At 30.7% G+C, this 19,588-nt stretch overlaps 2 protein-coding genes across 6 annotated transcripts in view; one reads left to right on the top strand and one right to left on the bottom strand.

Annotated features, from left to right (window-relative positions):
* Positions 1 to 292: 292 nt before the first annotated feature.
* Positions 293 to 19,588, top strand: part of LOC135124201 (calbindin-32) — a 325,924-nt gene continuing 306,628 nt past the window's right edge. For all 5 annotated transcript variants that reach the window (XM_064049102.1, XM_064049101.1, XM_064049103.1 and 2 more), the window contains exon 1: positions 293 to 348. The gene's annotated coding sequence lies outside the window, so the exon portion shown is untranslated. The remainder of the gene's footprint in view (positions 349 to 19,588) is intronic.
* Positions 16,440 to 19,588, bottom strand: part of LOC135124679 (uncharacterized) — a 39,994-nt gene continuing 36,845 nt past the window's right edge. The window contains exon 3 of the mRNA XM_064049911.1: positions 16,440 to 16,665. Within this exon, the coding sequence (XP_063905981.1) occupies positions 16,440 to 16,665 (226 nt within the window). The remainder of the gene's footprint in view (positions 16,666 to 19,588) is intronic.

The following is a 19,588-nucleotide window of genomic DNA, read 5'->3' as shown; positions in this document are numbered from 1 at the left end:
ATCCGCCCGTGATCAAAGGCGTTCGACAGGGCCCCACGCGAAGACCCTCTTGTTTACCCAGCAATAAATATCGCGTCCGAACATAAAAAGCTTAATTCGGCGTAAACAAACACAAATATGCAAGAATAACACTCGAATCTCCAGCCCCGGCAGCCTCCCAATTATTCCCCAACAAAAGGATAAAAACCCTTATCACTGATTCAAAACGGAATCGAACACACCTTGTCCTGTTAAACAGACGCAAGCGCGAGCGTCGGGACGCTGCTAGGGCTCGTCGAAAGCTCAGTTTCGCACGAAAGCTTGCTGTGTACGAGCGGCCGCCAGGAGCTTACGAGACCGAAAGCTCATGTAAGTTTCATGTGAATGCATGGGAATAACGCACTGGGGTTGCGGTTGCACACGAGAGTCGAGCAATCGACGGATCCCGCATTAAAAAAATTCCATTGTTACGGATTCATGGATTTTTTGCGCCGGATTCGTTCCGTTCGGACGGGCGCTTTTTGCGCAATTAAGGTCCGAGGGGGCCGATAAGGCCTTATCTGGGACAGGCGTTCCGGCGGAATTGATTGCGCTTGAATGGGTTTCCGGCGAATATGTTCGGGACTAGGAGTAATCCTTGAGGTGCCCCGTTCGGCATGAAATTTCCAATTCGGGCTCGTTAGACGGCGGATGGGGTTGTTGTGGAGGGGGTTAGTGAAGAGATAAGCGAGTCGTTAGAAATAATTTCTTTTTTATTACGGCGCGAGGGGTGGTAATTGCGGGTAATTTTTCAACACTCCTGACGATGTTCTGGACTTTCTCTTTACTGTTTATCTTTATTCGTACGTAATTTTTCTAAAGAGTTATGTAGCGTGTTTTTATTATATTTGCTCTGTTTATCGCAGTTTCCATTTTATTGTAAACACAGCGTTTTTTATTTCGTGGTTTTCTAAAAATACGGAATTTTTAAACGCAAACAAACACGAGAAATTTGACGGTTGATTTGGTTCAAAAATGCCATTATGTATTAAAAAAGGGAAAACGCGAAGTTCTTTTATCACGCTGTTCTTTAATTTATCAAAATCATTGAGAGATAAAAACTTGACTTCATTAATTTTATTCAGCACCCTTTGACGTTAACGATCTGCCTTCCAAAAAATTAGCTCATCTAAGAGAAGTTTTATCAAGATCTTGTTTCTTTAGGTGTTTTTAAGAATTTCTTATCTCCTTTTACACTTAGATCTCCGCTCACGTGTTAAATATTCCTTCGTTTATATTTTCCTGGCTGGAATTCGTTCTTGAAATGAATTCAGTAATTTGAAACTCGTTACTGTTTTATAAAATTGCAGAAAATGCTCGGATTATTTTATCATACTTTCTTGTCCTTGATCGTTCGTTTGTAACTTTATTAGCTTTTGTGCTTTGACCTTTAGTACGCTTTTTTTTTCATATTTTATTAATCTGGTGATAATGAGACTTCACACGCAAGTAGCAATTGCTCTGGAAAGAATTCCGGTTTTAAAGTAACCAGAAAAGCAAGAATTTATAGGACGTTTAAGTTCGACTATTAAAACAAACAGAATGTTATTGACTTTAAGAGAGTTAATAGTATATTGTTTGTCTTAATATTTTCTTAACGTTTTATTACCTCTAGAGTACGAAAAAATACGTCTTCCATTTCCGTTTGTCTGTTTATCTGTTTGTCTGCCGTCTGTCCGATGAATCCGTGTTGAATTTTCACACTAGACATCACATCCTTATTTTAACTCATAATTTTCCAATTGCTCAACTTGAGTTTTTGGCGATTTTTAAAGCTCCGTTTTATAGTTTATTTGTAATTTTCATTATTTCGGATTTTTAAATTTTTGATTTGTCAGTTTTTTGATCTTTTAATTTCTCGGTTTTTTTAATTTTACGTTTTTCGATTTTCTCTTTTTTCAACTTTCGATTATTCAATTTTTTAATATTTCAATTTTGGGATTTTTTTTATTTTTCCATTTTTGGATTCAATTTTTCGGTTTTCAATTTTGCAAATCTTTGGCGTACCTTTGATTTTTCGATTTCTCAATTTCTAGGTTAATCTAATTTTCGGTTTCTCGACTTTTCGATTCATCGATTTTTGATTTTCCCGTTTTACGATATTTCAATTTTTCAGATCTTCAATTTTCCAATTTTTGAAATTTTCGATTTATCAAGTTTTTGTGGTTCAAATTTTCGATTTTTTAAATTTTCGGGTTTTTCCATTTTTTGCGATTTACGATTTTTAAAATTTTTTGATTCTTCAATTTTCCAATGCATCAATTTTTCCACTTTTCGATGTTCAATTTGTCGATTTTTCAGTCTTTCAATTTTTCAATTTTTTGATGTCAAAGATTTTCGTTTTCTCATTTTCTTAAATTTTTCAATTTTTCCACTTTTCAGTGTTTCCGTTTCATAATATTTCGTTTTTTTGCAATTTTTCGATTACAATTTTTCATTTTTCGATTTTTTAGTTTCTAAATGTTTCAAGCTCTTGGTTTTTGTTTTTCATGTTTCTATTTAATATAACAATTTTTCGATTTTTCATTTGATCTATTTTTTCAATGTTTCTTTTGATTTTATAATTTTTTTGTTTCTTCCAAGTTGCAATCTATTCCCCGATTTTCCAATTTTTAAATATTTAAATTTTTCAATTTTTGGCGTTCCTAAGTTTTCGATTTATCCATATACAATTTTTCGATTTCCCGTTTTTTCTATTAATCGACTTTCCGACAAATTTGACGATTTTTCAGTTTTACAATTTTTTTTATTTTTTTTTTACAATTTTTTGGGTTCATAATTTTTCGTTTTTTCATTTTCTTTCATTTTTCAATTTTTCCACTTTTCAATGTTTCGGTTTCGATAATACAATTTTTCATTTTTCAATTTTTTAATTTCTGAGTTTTTCAATTTCTTGGTTTTTATTTTTTGATTTTTCGATTTTTAATTTTCATTTTTCCAATTTTATATCACAATTTTTTTTTTCATTTATTCCATAATGTTTCTTTCGATTTTATAAATTTTTGTTTACTCAATTCTTCAAATTTCCAATCTGATTTTTCAATTCCTCGATTTTCTTGTTTTTAAATACCTAAATTTTTCAATTTTTGGCGTTGCTAAGTTTACGATTTCTCCATATCCAATTTTTGGATTTCCCGTTTTTTCTATTAATCGACTTTTTGATGTTGAATTTGACGATTTTTCAGTTTTTCCATTTTCTTATTTTTTTTACAATATTTTGGAATCACAATTTTTCATCTTTTCATTTTCTTTCATTTTTCAATTTTTCCAATTTTTCCAATTTTAACTGTTTCGGTTTCATAATTTTTCAGTTTTGCACAATTTTGAACAATTTTTCATTTTTCAATTTTTTCTAGTTTCTTGTATTTTTCAAGTTCTTGGTTTTCATTTTTAGTTTTTTCGATCTTTAATTTTCAATTTTTCGATTTTTTACAATTTCGAGATTTTTAATTTTTCGATATTTTAGTTTTACGATTTTTGATTTTTTTAAATTTTTGGATTCTTCAATTTTTCAGTGCATCAATTTTTCAACATTTCAATTTTTCAATTTTTGGCATTCCTAAGTTTTAGAATTCTCGATTAATCGATTTTTCAATTTCTCGTTCTTTGGGTTAATCGACTCTTCGATGTTCAATTTGACCATTTTTCAGTCTTACAATTGTTCATTTTTTTATAATATTTTGATATTAAAATTTTTGGTTTTTTCATTTTGTTTTATTTTTCAATTTTTCCACTTATCAGTGTTTCGGTTTAATAATTTTGTTTTTTTTTTAATTTTTTCGATATTACAATTTTTCATTTTTCGATTTTTTTTATTTTCTGAATTTTTCAAGTACTTGGTTTTTATTTTTGATTTTTTCGATTTTTAATTTTCATTTTTTCGATTTAATATTACAATTTTTAGTTATTTCATTTATTCTTCAATATTCCGTTGGATTTTTTAATTTTTTGATTATTCAATTTTTCAAATTTTCACTCTCTGATTTTTCGATTTCTCGATTAATCAATTTTCGTATTTCCAGTTTTTTTTGTTAGTCGACTTTTTGATGTTCAATTTGACGATTTTTCAGTTTTTCAATTTTCTTATTTTTTGTTCCAATTTTTTAGAACCACAATTTTTCGTCTTTTCATTTTCTTTCATATTTCAATTTTTCCAATTTTAACTGTTTTTCATTTCTTCAAGTTTTTGATGTTTCAATTATTCGATTTTTTTAAATTTCGGGTTTTTTAATTTTTGGATTCTTCAATATTTCAGTGCACCAATTTTTCGACATTTCAATTTTTCAATTTTTGGCACTCCTAAGTTTTAGAATTCTCGATTAATCGATTTTTCAATTTCTCGTTCTTTGGATTAATCAACTCTTCGATGTTCAATCTGACCATTTTACAGTTGTTTTTTTTATAATATTTTGATATTAAAATGTTTGTTTTTTAATTTTGTTTTATTTTGCAATTTTTCCACTTATCAGTGTTTCGGTTTGATAATTTTTATTTTTTTGGCAATTTTTTCGATATTACAATTTTTCATTTTTCGATTTTTTAGTTTCTGAATTTTTCAAGTTCTTGGTTTTTGTTTTTTATTTTTTCGATTTTTAATTTTCATTTTTTCGATTTTATGTTGCAATTTTTATTTTTTTCATTTATTCTATTTTTTCAATGTTCCGTTCGATTTTTTAATTTTTTGATTATTCAATTTGTCAAATTTTCACTCTCTGATTTTTCGATTTCTCGATTAATCAATTTTTCGATTTCCCGTTTTTTCGATTAATCAACTTTTCGGTGTTCAATTTTGGATTTTTTGGGTTTTAAATTTTTTTACAATTTTTGATAGGTATCACAATTTTTGTTTTTTCAACTATAATTTTTTCAATTTTGTAATTTTTCTATCATACAATTTCTCATTCTTCGATTTTTTGGTTTCGGATTTTTTCAAGTTCTTGGTTTTTATTTTTCGTATTTTAGATTTTTAATTTTCATTTTTTCGGTTTTATATCGCAATTTTTCCTTTTTCCATTTCTTATATTTTCTCAATGTTTCTTTAGATTTTATAATTTTTTGTTTATTCAATTCTTCAAGTTTCCAATATCTGATTTTTCAATTCCTCGATTTTCCAATTTTTGAATTTTTCAATTTTTGGCGTTCCTAAGTTTTCGATGTTCGATTTGTCGATTTTTCAGTCTTTGTAATATAAAATCGAAAGAATGAATTAACAATCGAAAAATGAAAAATTCTAATACCTAAAAAAAGCAAAATTGAAAAAACTAAAGTTGAAAAAAAGAAAAATTATGAAACCGAAACACTGAGAAGTGGAAAAATATAAAAATGAAAGAAAAGGCAAAAACGAAATATTATGTTATCAAAAAATTGTAAAAAAATTTGAAGAATTTAAATCCCCGATTTTCCATTTTTTTAATTTTTTGGATTTCTCGATTATCCGATTTTTTATTTAATTTAATTTTTACAATGTTTCGTATTTTGCCGTTTTTCGTTTTTTGAGTTTCTCAGTTTTTATCACTCAATTTTTCAATTTTTTATTTCTTTAATTTTTCAAGTTCTTGATTTTAAATTTTTGAAAGTTTTCACTTCATACTTTTTGATTTTTCATTTTCTGTTTTTCAATTTTATAATTTTTTTTAATATGTTCATTTTTTTTTGTTTGAAAGTTGAAAAATCGAAAAATTGACAAAAATTGAAAAATTAAATATCGAGAAACAAAAAAATTAAAAATCGAAAAATTGAAAAATAAATGAAAAATTCGAAAGTCCTGAAATTGAAAAAATGTTCTAATTATTACATATTTAAAATGAAAACTCGCAAAAATGCAAAATAAAAAAATTGAAAGACGAACAATTGAAAAATCCAAAAGTTGAAAATTTTCAGACTGAATAAGGAAAAATAAAGAAATAAAAAACCAAATCGAAAAATGACGAAATAAAAAATTAAAAAGTGTAAAAATCGAAACATCCAAAAGTTTAAAATCGAAGAAACAACAAAAAAAAATAAAAAATTGATAGATTGCAAATCGAAAAATTAAAGAAACGAAAAACTGAATAACTTGAATATTGAAAAACAAAAAAAATTCAAAATCGGAATAATGAAAATCGAGAAATTATATTTATTTTTATAAATTTTCGATTTTCAATGTTCCGATTTTATCATTTAAGGAAATAAAAACCTGAAACGAAAAATTGGAAACTGAAAATTTGAAGAAGTGAACAATTAAGGAATCTAAACATTGAAATATAAAAAGTTGAAAATTCGAGTAAAAACAAAAATATATAAAATCGAATAATTGAAAAAATAAAAAACCGAAACGAAAAATTGCAAATTGAAACATTATAAAGTTAGAACTTAAAAACTCAAGAAACTCAAACCGAAAAACTAGAAAATCTAAAATTCAAGAATTCATATGCTGGAAAATTAAAAGACTGAAAAATGTAAACTTGAATCGTCGAAAACTTGCAAATCGAAAAACTGAAGAAACAAAAATAAAATGAAAACTAAAATATTGAAAAATTCAAGTCAAAAAAACCAATATTGAGAGAATTTTACAATTTTTATAGAATGAAAGAAGGTTCGGATTTAAAACCATTTATTGCAAACAAAGTATGTAAATATTTTAATTTTTTTCGTTGTTTATTTTCCTACAATTTCACAACCGCATAGTCCCTGAAAACCCATATTTATCTAACATTACTCACACTTAAAACTTTTTTTTTCCTCTCTAACAATTGAGAATGCTAATGACCTACGTCCACTAAAAACTATACAACTTATTTACACACTTTGCGTGGCCCCAACCACTCACCAAAAAAAAAATTCAAATTATTAAACACCACACGGAAGTCTGAATTCACAAGTGCCAAACACGCCCGATAACCATCTGTTCGAGTGCAGTGCACACATTCCGCCCAACAAAAACATATTATTCATATGTCAACAACCCAGCAGCAGCAGCTTGCTCGAAAATTTACTTTAAACAATCACCGAACATCCCGAACGCATTAATATTCATGCCCCGATCGCCCTACCCGGCCACAGATGGCGCCCCCGTTTTCTTCTCACGGCTGCGGCGATCGAGCCACACGTACATAGATCAGGCGACCGCCCCAAGACGGATTTGTTCGCGGCTTGCCAAAAAGTCAGCCAGTGCGGGACGACTTAATTAAATCCGCCGCCATTCACAGCAGGGTGTTTGTCAAATTGACAGATGGTGGTGTTAACAAGACATTTAAGTTCGGAGCCGGGTCCCGCGGGAGCGGCTTTGTCATTGACGGATGACCCGGGTTTGTATTGTGGAACTTGCGTGCTCGAAAAATGCATAAAATATCGAACAAGTTGTGGAAAAGTCGCGATGTATCGATTGGGCGGTGGGATTGAAGGGCAAGGTTTGGGTCGTGGATCTGGGTTTAGTTTTGCATTGTGTGTTGGAAATTTATTAGACATGGGTGTTGTGAAAGTGGTGAATCGATTGTTTTAAAATTTTAGATGTGTATTTGCTCTAGAAAACTGATGACGTCAGGTGGAAATATTGGACATAGATCTTGCTTGAAGAGTGCATGTAAAAACGTGCTTTTGCTGCAATTTAATACGCCACTGTCTTAGATTTTGCGGAAAACTGGTGACGTCATCACCAAAAAAATGTGTTTTTGATACTCCTATAATATAAGAATTTAAAGTCAAGTTATATCTCGCAAAGCGTACAAAATACATAATGAAGGGTCTAAAAGTACAGATAGATTATGATGGGTCCAAACAACGCCACATAAAGATAACGGATTATCTCTAAATCCCTCGAAAATCCAAGCTTTACACAATTCCGCACTTTGTTAGCTCTGCCATTTATTCAAAACAATGTTCGATAAAGTTTGATGCAGAATAAGAATTAAGGCGGCGTTAAACGAAATTGATTCCATTTTCCACTTTCTTAGTTTCCACGCTTGCTTTCAAAAAGTATCGGACTTTCGAATGACTCATCAAGTTGGCGTTCATTATTGTAAAAATTTTTAAGTGTGTCTGAATGACAGTTGGCATACGACCTAACCTCACTTTTTTTGACAAATCCGTGAAACGCCATTTTTTCGCCAGTTTTCACTCCAGTGCTTCTGCTTCCGTCGTTCATTTACGATCTCTTCTTCCTATTCTTTTTCATAAGGGATCTAGAACGACTAGCAACAGCTTCTTCAATTGTTAGAACTAATTACAATTCATCAAACGTGTCTTCTTCATCTGTTTTTTCCTCATCTTCGGCTCTCTTCAATTGTTCAATCAGTGTATCAGGATTATCCTCCAGATCATCTTCTAAACGCTGAGGCTTAAGGGGACTCGCTAGACGAGGTATAACATTTTTTTGGTTTTTTGTATGACAAAATGATATTAATATAGATGTATCACACATCAAACTGCAGCTTTTTTCATATTCTAGAGCGCAGAGACCAGTTCAATCAACTAAAAAAATATGGATGAGAAATATCGTAAAAAAAGTACCATTGTATGTTTTCTTTTCAAGTTTTTTAAGTCATAACCATCATAGAATCGCTTGAAAATTCGCACATGGATAAAACATCACTTTTTACAGGGCGCAGAGTCATTAAATGTTTGTTAGTAGTATAATTTGTTTAAATAATAATGTGTTTATTAAAATCAAAATATACCACAAATTAATGCAAAATACGTCGAATAATTTTAACAGGAATATCAGAGGAAAATTAATGATCTATTGGTTAGCAGAGTTTTTAACAAAAACTAACAATTATTGAAAAAAATGGGTAACAATTCGACAGAATTTGAGCAGTTAGTTCAGTACTTTGCCGATAGGAGCGCCACTAAAATTTACGGAAGCGGCTTTCCAGGTAAAACCCTTATTGCCTGCTATACCATAAGCTGATTGTTAGAGTTCTCGTTTGATTTTTCTAATTTATGGCAAGGAACTCAGTTTTATAACAAGCCGCCAGGACCGGCCGTAGTAATCTATTGTTAAGGAAATTAACTTTTACGCAATGAGGTACTATTATAAAACCGAATTAAAACTGGGGAACTATTATATTTTTACTCCACTCAGGATCCTGAATTCAATACACATGATTACTAAACAATCATTGTAATATTATTGTTAATATATATTTTGCTTTGTTAATTAATAAAACTAATAAACATATTTATAATAATAATAAAAAATATATAAAATACAGCTTTTGTTTAACACGTATAAGTAGCTAAGTGTATCTACTACTTATCCCGAAAAGGAGGTGTTTTAAAAAAGCCCTACGTCCAGTAACTTCTCCCTTCATTGTTTACTCGAAAAAAGTGCTCGTATATGTTTTCATTTTCCGAGAGATCATTTTCAAAATATATTTATAGTAAAAATATGCAAGTCTTGGTGATGAAAAATGTACTCCTAATAAATTATTAAAGTACATAAAAAAATCGAAACAAACTTTATTTATTTTTAAAAAATCTCTCGCAAAGGCAGGTTCCTCTTTCTTCTTGAATCAATTATTTCGGGCAATAATGCGCCAAAGTAAAATCTGCCAAGTTTATCTGCCATTTTTTTACATATATTTCTTCGTCTTTATGCATTTTTTCTATATTTATTCCTTTGGGTGTCCATACAACAAAATAAACTTGTGAAATACCCGTAACAAGCATTTTTCCCTGGACTTGAAAGTAGTAATCATGATTTTTTTTTTAGTTTCAATTCTCTGTTTGTCAATGTACAAAATTTGATTATTTTTTTCTAACCGCTTCTTCGGGAGACAAATCTTGCGATTTTGAAGGGCATTTAATTTCGACTAATGCACTCCTATCCTCTAGAACCCTGTCTGGACTAGCAGCCAAGTAAGGAAATTGTTTTGAAATAAACAAGCCACACCGTTCAGTTTTTATATTTTTATTTATTTCAAAACACTTGACAGCTTTTTCCTCACTTTACTGTCCATAGTATGTATGACTATTACCTCTAAATGTACTGTAAAATAGAGACTCCACAGTTTTAGCTATTGCTGTAGTCGGTCTAAGTTTGTAAATACGTCCAAAATTTGAAGCCGTAACCCTAATTTCTCTTTCTTTTGCCCAAATGTGCCTGTTGTCTAGCGTCTATTTCAATTTGGTCTAAATTCAGAGATAATTTTCTCAAAAAAAGCCTTTTTGGCTGTCACAAATGTTTCTACATCCATGATAGGATTTTCTAAAAAATATTTAAACCATAATCGCAGTCGGGACCAGCATACGTAAATTTTTTTACGACATATTTTTTTTACGAATACTTTGTTTAAGACGAGCTTGTTTTATAGACGAACAATATTTTTTTGTTATTAAACCAGGACCGTTTTAATCACAATATATTTACTTATCCCCTCTAAAAAATTGATGACGTCACCTCAAAATTTTGCTGAATAAATCCTATCTAAATTGTATAAAATATGATGAGTCTCCTCTTGTGATTTATCATTCCATTCATGTTTTTTGGATTTGCATATACAGGTGACCCCAAAAATTAATGGACGCGTAAATTTATTTCATTGATTTAATCAGGAACTACAGAACCCAATGCTTTGAAATGTTGCAAATGTTTTAAGGTTATAAAGCGCATAATAAATTTTTGGTCAAAATATATTTGCTTATCCCCTCCAAAAAATTGATGACGTCAGCTCAAAAGTTTGCCGTATAATCCTATTTAAAATTTACAAAATATGATGAGTCTCTTCTTGTAATTTATCATTCCATTCATATTTTTTGGATATGCATATACAGGGTGACTCAAAAAATTTAATGAATGCGAAAATTTCTTTTATTGATTTAATCAGGAACTACAAAACCGAATGCTTTGAAATCTAATGTGAAAAAAAAACATAATAGGCATGCAGTCGTCTCGTTTCCGATAGCGAGGGAAGTACTGTCTAAACTCTTGAGACCAATTTTTTTGATTTTCCCATTTTTCCATTTTTCAATTTTTCAATGTTTCAGTTTGGGTTTTTTTCACTGTTTCGATTCTTTAATTTTCCTTCCATTTTTAGGTTTTTCAATATTTCAGCTTTGGAATTTTGCAATATTTCGTTTCTTCAATTTTTCAAATTTTTGACATTGTGTTTTCTCGGTTTTTAAATTTTTCGATATTCTAATTTTTCAGTTTTTAAAGTTTTAGGTTTTTAGATTTCTCACTATTTCGACTTTTCGATTTTTCAGTTCCATGATTTTTCAATTTGTCGAAATTTTAAATTTTAGATTTTTTGGTCTCGATCAATGAATTTCTGAGTTTTCAGGCTTAGATTTTTATTGTTGCTCAATTCTTGGATTTTTAAAATTTTTGTTTTTTAAGTTTTCCTATTTATCAACTTACTGGGATTTCAATGTTTTGATTTTTTGATTGTTCAATTTCTCGATTTTTTGAATTTTAATTTTTGATACAATTTTTTTTTCAAAAATTTTCAGTTTTTTAATTTATTAACTTTACGATATTTCACTTTTACGATTTTTAAATTTTTTTATTTTTCAGTTTTCAATTTTTGACGTTTCTAAATTTTTCGATTAACTGATTTTTTGATTTTCCCATTTCTCTATTTCTTGATTTTTCAATTCTTTCTTCAATTGTGATTTTTCAATTTTTCGATTTCTGGATTTTTCAATGTTTCAGTTTTGTATTTTTTCACTTTTCCGATTCTTCAATTTTCTTTCCATTTTTCAGTTTTTCAAGATTTCAGTTTTGAATTTTTTCACTTTTTCGATTTTTCAATTTTCCTTCCATTTTTCAGTTTTTCAGTATTTCAGTTCTGCGATTTTGCAATGTTTCGGCTCTTCAATTTTTCCATTTTTTGATACTTCGATTTCTCGGTTTTTCAATTTTTCGATAGGTATTTTAATTTTTCAATTTTTAAGTTCTAGATATTCCGTTAATTTTTTTGTTTTCCTTGATGTTTTGATTTCTCGATTATTCGATTTTTCAGGTTCTCGGTTTAGATTTTTTGGTTTTCCAATTCTTCAATTTTTAAATTGTTTAATTTTTAGATTGTTCAATTTCTCCATTTATAGATTTTTCAATTTTTCGGTTTACCGATTTTTTTCATTTAAAATTTTTCAATGTTTCAATTATTAAGTTTTCGATTTTTCAATTTTGGTGTAATTTGAAAACGGTATTAATAATTCATTTAGGCGAATAAACTAATAGACGGGCTTGATAAGCCTTGTTTGCTCTACAATGTCTAAATTGTGTTTGAATAATATAATAATTATCTCGAATATTAAAATTAATATGTCAAAAGAATACGAGAAATGATTATTCTGTGCTGATGGTATGTTGTGGGCCGCCTGTCATAAATTATCATTAATCTGCATTATCGGCTTACGATACTTTTATGACCCACGTCCGGTAGTCGTCTATCCCAGCGCGTCAGGTAAATTTAAAGAAGAATTGCTGGTTGCGTTTAAGGCAACAAATGGCGCCCAATTCAAACTTGTCTCTCGTCTAGCGTTCCCCCTTAAGATTCATCTGTTGTTGGTTCTTCATCTTGACATTGTTTCATTATTTTTCTTCATTCTCTTCATCCGGTTTTAGTGTCATTGTTTTCACATTCTTCGACAATTACTTCAAGATATTTTGTTGTAGATTTCGACAAATTAAACAATTTTCCCAAAATCGATAAACTGAAAGATGACAATTTTTCATGTATTTTAAAAATACCATTTTCAAACCAATTTATCGAAAATTTGGGGCTAGAACCATGAACAAATATGTTTTTAAAATCAACTGGTCAATATTTTTAAAAATTTTTAATCAACTTTCCAAAATTTTTAATTTTTCAAAATGAATACTTATTTAAACCCTTTTTCAAACGCTCTTTGAAAATTACCTTAACACATTTTCTTGTAGATTTAGACTTTTTAATCAATTTTCCCAAAATTGATAAAATGTTAAAATGATTTTCCAAGTATTTAAAAATCCTATTTTCTAACCGAATTTTTGGAAAATATTAGCTAAGGACCATCAACAGGTTATATTTTTTGAATCAGCTCGTTGAAATATATATCTCAAAATTTTTTGAAAATTTTTAGACAACTTTTCAAAAATCTCTGTTTTTCATTGTATGAATTTTTGACCTATTTTCAGGGACCCTTTGAAAGTTGCCTAGAGGACCTATTTTATAGATTTCGACTTGTAATAGTTATTTTCGGCTTCATTTTTTCGGGAAATTCCAACTGTTTTTCCAGAATCCATTAAACTAGAACTGAAAATTGTCGAGATATTCTAATAAACCCGTTTTCGAAGCGAATTTTTCAAAAATCGTGATACAAGACTCATTAACCAGTTATATTTTTCGAATCGGCTCCTTGAAATGTACTTCCCAGAATTTTTTGGGAATTTTTAGACAACTTTTCAAAAATCTCTATTTTTGATTGTATGAGTTTTTGACTCTTTTCCGAGGACTCTTTGAAAATTTCCCAGAGGCCATATTTTGTAGATTTCAACTTGCAGTAGTTATTTTCGGCTTCATTTTTTAGGAAATTTCAACAGTTTTTCCAAAATCGATAAAACTAGAAATACAAATTTTCGAGATATTCTAGTAATCCCGTTTTCGAAGCGAAGTTTTCAAAAATCGTGGTACAAGACTCATTAACCAGTTATATTTTTCGAATCAGCTCCATGAAATGTACTTCCCAGAATATTTTGGGAATTTTTGGACAACTTTTCAAAAATCTCTATTTTTGATTGTATGAGTTTTTGACTCTTTTCCGAGGACTCTTTGAAAATTTCCCAGAGGCCATATTTTGTAGATTTCAACTTGCAGTAGTTATTTTCGGCTTCATTTTTTAGGAAATTTCAACAGTTTTTCCAAAATCGATAAAACTAGAAATACAAATTTTCGAGATATTCTAGTAATCCCGTTTTCGAAGCGAAGTTTTCAAAAATCGTGGTACAAGACTCATTAACCAGTTATATTTTTCGAATCAGCTCCATGAAATGTACTTCCCAGAATTTTTTGGGAATTTTTGGACAACTTTTCAAAAATCTCTATTTTTGATTGTATGAGTTTTTAACCCTTTTCCGAGGACTGTTTGAAAGTTGCCTAGAGGCCATATTTTGTAGATTTCAACTTGCAGTAGTTATTTTCGGCTTCATGTTTTCGAAAATTTCAACAGTTTTTCCAAAATCGATAAAACTAGAAATGAAAATTTTCGAGATATTCTAATAATCCCGTTTTCGAAGCGAATTTTTCAAAAATCGTGGTAAAAGACTCATTAACCAGTTACATTTTTCGAATCACCTCCTTGAAATGTACTTCCCAGAATTTTTTGGGAATTTTTCGACAACTTTTGAACAAATTACCAATTCTATTATTTGCAGCAGTACATAGAAGTTTAAAAATTTTTGTCAAAAATCTCTCTTCACCTTTTTTGATAATTTTCCGGATGAGATCTTGTACATCCTTCTAAATATCTATATCCTCAGTCACCTACCTTCTATTCTAAATATACAGGGCGATCAAAAAAATGGCAGGTAAGGTCGATGGTGCGTTGTTAAGGAGGGATTGAAGCACTCGAAATAATTGGTTAAAAAAACCTGAACCAAATTCTTAAAAATATTAAACTTCAAATTTGAAGAATTGAAGTTTGTAAAAATTTCCCTAGAATCTCTCTTTACCCTTGTTTTAAAGTTTTCCGAATGAGATCTTCTACATTCTTCAAAATACGTATCTATATCCTCAGTCATCTGTCTTCTATCACTCCAAGTATACAGGGTGATCAAAAAGTGACAGATAAGCTCGATGGTACGTTGTTAAGAAGGCTCTAAAGAACTGGAAAAAACGGTTAAAAAATTCCTGAACGAAATTTTTGAAAATGTTTTTAAACTTCAACTTAAACTTAAGTTGAAGAAATAATAACATCGTAATTTGACATGTCTGTATACAGGGTGGTGAAAAAATGGCATACCAACTCTATGACAAGTTCTTGAGGACTATTTATAGCACAGAGAAAAAATAATTTCAAAATTTGACTTTTATTTTCAATATTTTACCATATTCTAATTCACTACTTAGTGTTGGATACATGAAATCAATTAGACTTCCACTATTCAAAACAATTTTGTAGGTATCTTGTTTTCATCCACAGGAAAAAAAATGTTAGGATGAATTGGACGAATATCTGAATTTAATTGACAGTCTAAAATTCCGATAAAAATTGTCAAAAATGACATTTGTCAACAGAAAAAATTACGTTTTTGACTATATTCTAGCAAATTATTGTATAACAACGTCCCATCGAGCTGTTGAGTCTTTTTTGGAACATCCACTATAAACGAATTTTCTTCAGTGTCAAAAAAGGGAAATCTTCTGGAAGATCTTTAGTATCTGAGGAAGTTGTTGATGATTTAAGACGACTTGAGCAGAATCCGCAAACATCTTTGACAAGATTTCCTCAGCAGTCAGGAGTTCCTGTTGCAACATGAAATTGAACAATGGGTATTTACGAAAGGATTACAGAACATTTACTGTGATGTTTAACCGCAATCAATTTGTTTCTTTTTATTGTAATGAATTCGTTTTATTTTTTAATAAGAGATGAAACGTTTAGATAACCAGTTATACAGAGGCATTTAGTAAAGTTCAAATCTGAGAGGCGACACGTATTCATGACCTATTTCGATCATTTATAGAAACCCTCTATATTCTTCTAAATATGTCCTCAGTCGTCTATCTTCTACCACGCCAAGTATCTACGGTAGGTCAAATATTTTTAGATTTCTTAAACATTCTATAAAATTACCATTTTTTCTTTGGGTGTTCATATTCCTTCAAAACAAGACCACGTATGTGTAAAATCGTATAACCAAATCTTTACGTGAAAAGACGCTATAATATCTTTCTCAGTTGCTGAAATCCCCGAAGTCACGTCACGCTTCAGGTTCGTGTGAGAACTTTAATAAAATTATTATTAAATATCTATGACTGTAATCAATGTCATGACGTGTCAGGTTCAAATTTGAGAACCCAGTGGAGTGCCAAATTAACCAACCACAAACCCGCCATCCCCATATTCCTACCATCGTCCAATATCACGAAATCGTCATAAATAATCTAAATAGACACCCCGCACATGATACGATACCCCGTCAGGAAAACCCGCCCTCCACCCAAGGCCGCTGCGTATAAATAATCCATTAGTAAATACACAAAGCGGAGAAAAAACTCCATCCCTTTCACAACAAATCCCTAATTATCTCCTCTTCCAGCGAATAAGCGAATTAATTCCCCGCCACGACAATACTCAATAATTGCCCCCAATCTCCTCCCACGTTAATTCATTTCATGCATGTGTCGCTCACTAAATAAGTGTTTTTATTGATTCCCTGCCGCGACGGAAATTAGGTAAACATTGTCAATTTGCTCGTTTCGTACCATAACAAAGCCAATTATCGAAAAATCCACTTATGTGCACGTGTGCTTAGGAACGAAATTCGGGATCGATAGATGACCATTTAACGACCTGCTCAATGTTTTAAATGCTGGCCGAGGCACGTCTGACCCCATTGTAAAGTGCGTCGTAAAAAGTGCAGGTGGAGCTGGCGGCGTACTCTTGACGACTGCTGGTTGCCCATCCGGGTGATATAAATAGCGCAGAAAACGTTGCTTAGTTTTAGAACGTTTCGCCCATCTTTTAGCATCAATAACAATTTAAAACACAAATATAAAAGAAAGTTGGAAAAAACGGCTGCGAAGTTGGTTTTCGTCGAAAGCACGATTTTATTTAAAGGAAGCAAATTAAATCATCGATTGACCTTTAAATACCACGTTAATATTTATTGCAAAGTTTATGAAGTTTTAACTAGCAAAGTTTTGCAGACCCTCGATGAACTCTGCCGCGAGATTTCGGATTTGTATCGATTTTGACGTCTGTTTAATTTTGATGATTTTGGGGTCAGAACACTACACCTTAAAAATGTAATAGATGTCTATGATTACAGAAGTGTCTGGGTTAATTTTCAAAAAAGCTTCAACAATGTACATGAATTTTACCAGAGGTACTTACATAATAAATTAGCATCGTAAGCCAAGTTGTCAGGCTGAGAATTGTGAAAGATTGACTTTTTATTAGGGTCTGAATTATCACTGTTAAAATCCCTGAAAGTTGGATGCAAATATCTTTTACTAGCTACACTCTATGACGAAAAATGGTAAACACGGTCATAAATCCATTCATGGCTGTCTGCCTACCATGTTGTATACAGTGTGTGGTCGTGTCATGTTGACAGTTTACAAACTTCACAAATGACTCTACAGTATTTTATTTTGACGACGTGGAACTGTTTCGTAGCAAAAAAGATTTATGCTGTGGGATTTGTTAGTTACTGTGACACTATTTCAAGATGAATTATACTGCTTGAAAAATGTTCTGAATATATAATTTTGGGTAAGTAGCTATTATTATTAGCTATTATAATAAATATAGGAGAGCACAACATTACTGTATTCTCAAAATTTCGAGAAAATGGAGTGAATCTTTCCTAATTAAGAAAAAAAAGTGACCCAGGAGTCAATCTAACCAGCAACATTCCTGTTAGCAATTTTATTATCTTTTATTTAATTAAGAATCACAGGGACACCCATCCAGTGTTTTATTTTTTAGAGAACATAGAGGATTCTAGAAGTTTTGTTTTTGAAGTAGATTTATGGAATCTCATGCGTCCCTGACGTTTATTTTTGAAGTAGTTTTAAAGAAGCTCTGTAGCACCTGGTATTTTGTTTTTGAAAGAATTTCAAAGCTGCTGATATTTTATTTTTTAGAGAATTTAAATAATCTTCAAGGGCTCCAGATGTTTTGTTTTTGAAGTAGTTTTAATAATCTCGGGTGTCCCTGGTATTTTTGACACGACTTGCGAAAAATGTAGAGTGTTCCTGGTGTTTTATTTTTTAAGGAATTGAAATAATTTTCAACGGCTCCAGACGTAGCTTTAAAGAATCTCAGGGGCACCAATACAGTGTATTATTCTTTTAAAAACTTCTGGTGTATTCTTTAAAAAATAAAACTCCAAGAGCGTTCAAATTCTTTCAAAGCCAAAACTCCAGCTATCCTTGAGATTCTTGAAAACTACTTCAAAATTAAAAGTTTAAACCCCTGAGATTTTTTTTAATTAAAACACCTGGAGCCATCTAGGTTCCTTCAAAATTAAAAGAAATGTTGGACGCTCTTGAGATTGTTTAAATTCTTTAAAAAATAAAACACCAGGAGCTTTACACATTCTTTCAAATCCTATCAAAAACACCAGGGGCCCCTGAGGTTTGTGAAAACTACTTCAAAAACAAATATCTGGCACCTCAGGGATTGTTGAAATAATTTAAAACACTAGTAGTATTCAAATTCATTCAAAAATAAAAATTCTTTTAGGTTCTTGGAAACTACTTCAAAACCAAACGTCTCAGATCCTTGAGATTCTTCTAACATCAAGAGCTCTCTAGGTTCTTTCAGAAATAAAACCAAGTCTAAGATTTTTTTAAAACTACTTAAAAAATCTTAGGGGGTTTTGGTGTTTTTGACAGGATTTGAATGGATATAGAAGGCTTCGGGTGTTTTATTTTTTAAAGAATTGAAATAATCTTCAAGGGATCCAGACGTTTTGGTTTTGAAGTAGTTTTAAAGAATCTCAGGGGCAGCCCCCAATGTTTTAATTTTGGAAGAACCTACAGGGTTCCAGGTGTTTTTATTAAAAAAAACAATAATAATAATAATTAGGAATCTCAGGAGTCAAAATTTTTGTTTTTGCAGTAGTTTTAAAGAATCCGGCGGCCTCAGACGTTTATTTTTTAAGTAGTTTTAAGGAAGCTCAGTGGCACCTAGTATTTTGTTTTTGAAAGAATTTCAAAGTTTCTGATGTTTTATTTTCTAGAGAATTTAAACATTCTTCAAGGACTCCAGACGTTTTGTTTTTGAAGTAGTTAAAAAAAAAAAATTAAAGTATCTCAGAGGCACCAGATGATTGTTTTTGAAGTAGTTTTGATGAATCTAAGGGGCACCTGGTATTTTTGGCAGGATTTGAAAGAATGTAGAGTGCTCCTGGTGTTTTATTTTTTAAAGAATTTAAATAATTTTCAAGATCTCCAGACGTCTTGTTTTTGAAGTAGTTTTAACATATCTCAGGAGCACCCACCCAGTGGTTTTTTTAAACCTGGAGGTGTTTCAATTGAAAAAAAATTAAAGAACTCAGGGTGTCAAACGATTGTTTTTGAAGTAGTTTAGAACAATATCAACGCCACCTGGAGTTTTGCTTTTGAAAGAATTGAAGTAATCTCCAAGGGCTCCAGACGTTTTGTTTTAGAAGTAGTTTTAAAGAATCTCAAGGGCACCCACCCACTGTCTTAATTTTGAAAGAACCTAGAAGGCTACAGGTGTTTTAATTAAAAAAAAAAATCAATTAAGAATCTCAGGAGTTCAAATTTTTGTTTTTGAAGTAGTTTTAAAGAATCCAGGGGCCTCAGATGTTTGTTTTTGAAGTAGATTTAAGGAATCTCCGGCGTCTCACACGTTTGTTTTTGAAGTAGTTTTAAGAAAGCTCAGTGGCACCTAGTATTTTGTTTTTGAA

The sequence above is a fragment of the Zophobas morio genome, unplaced genomic scaffold, assembly GCF_036711695.1.
Source record: "Zophobas morio isolate AGI-343-1 ecotype UQ-CSIRO unplaced genomic scaffold, CSIRO_AGI_Zmor_V1 ptg000007l, whole genome shotgun sequence".
Classification (NCBI taxonomy): Eukaryota; Metazoa; Arthropoda; class Insecta; order Coleoptera; family Tenebrionidae; genus Zophobas; species Zophobas morio.
This window is presented reverse-complemented; position numbering and strand designations above follow the sequence as displayed.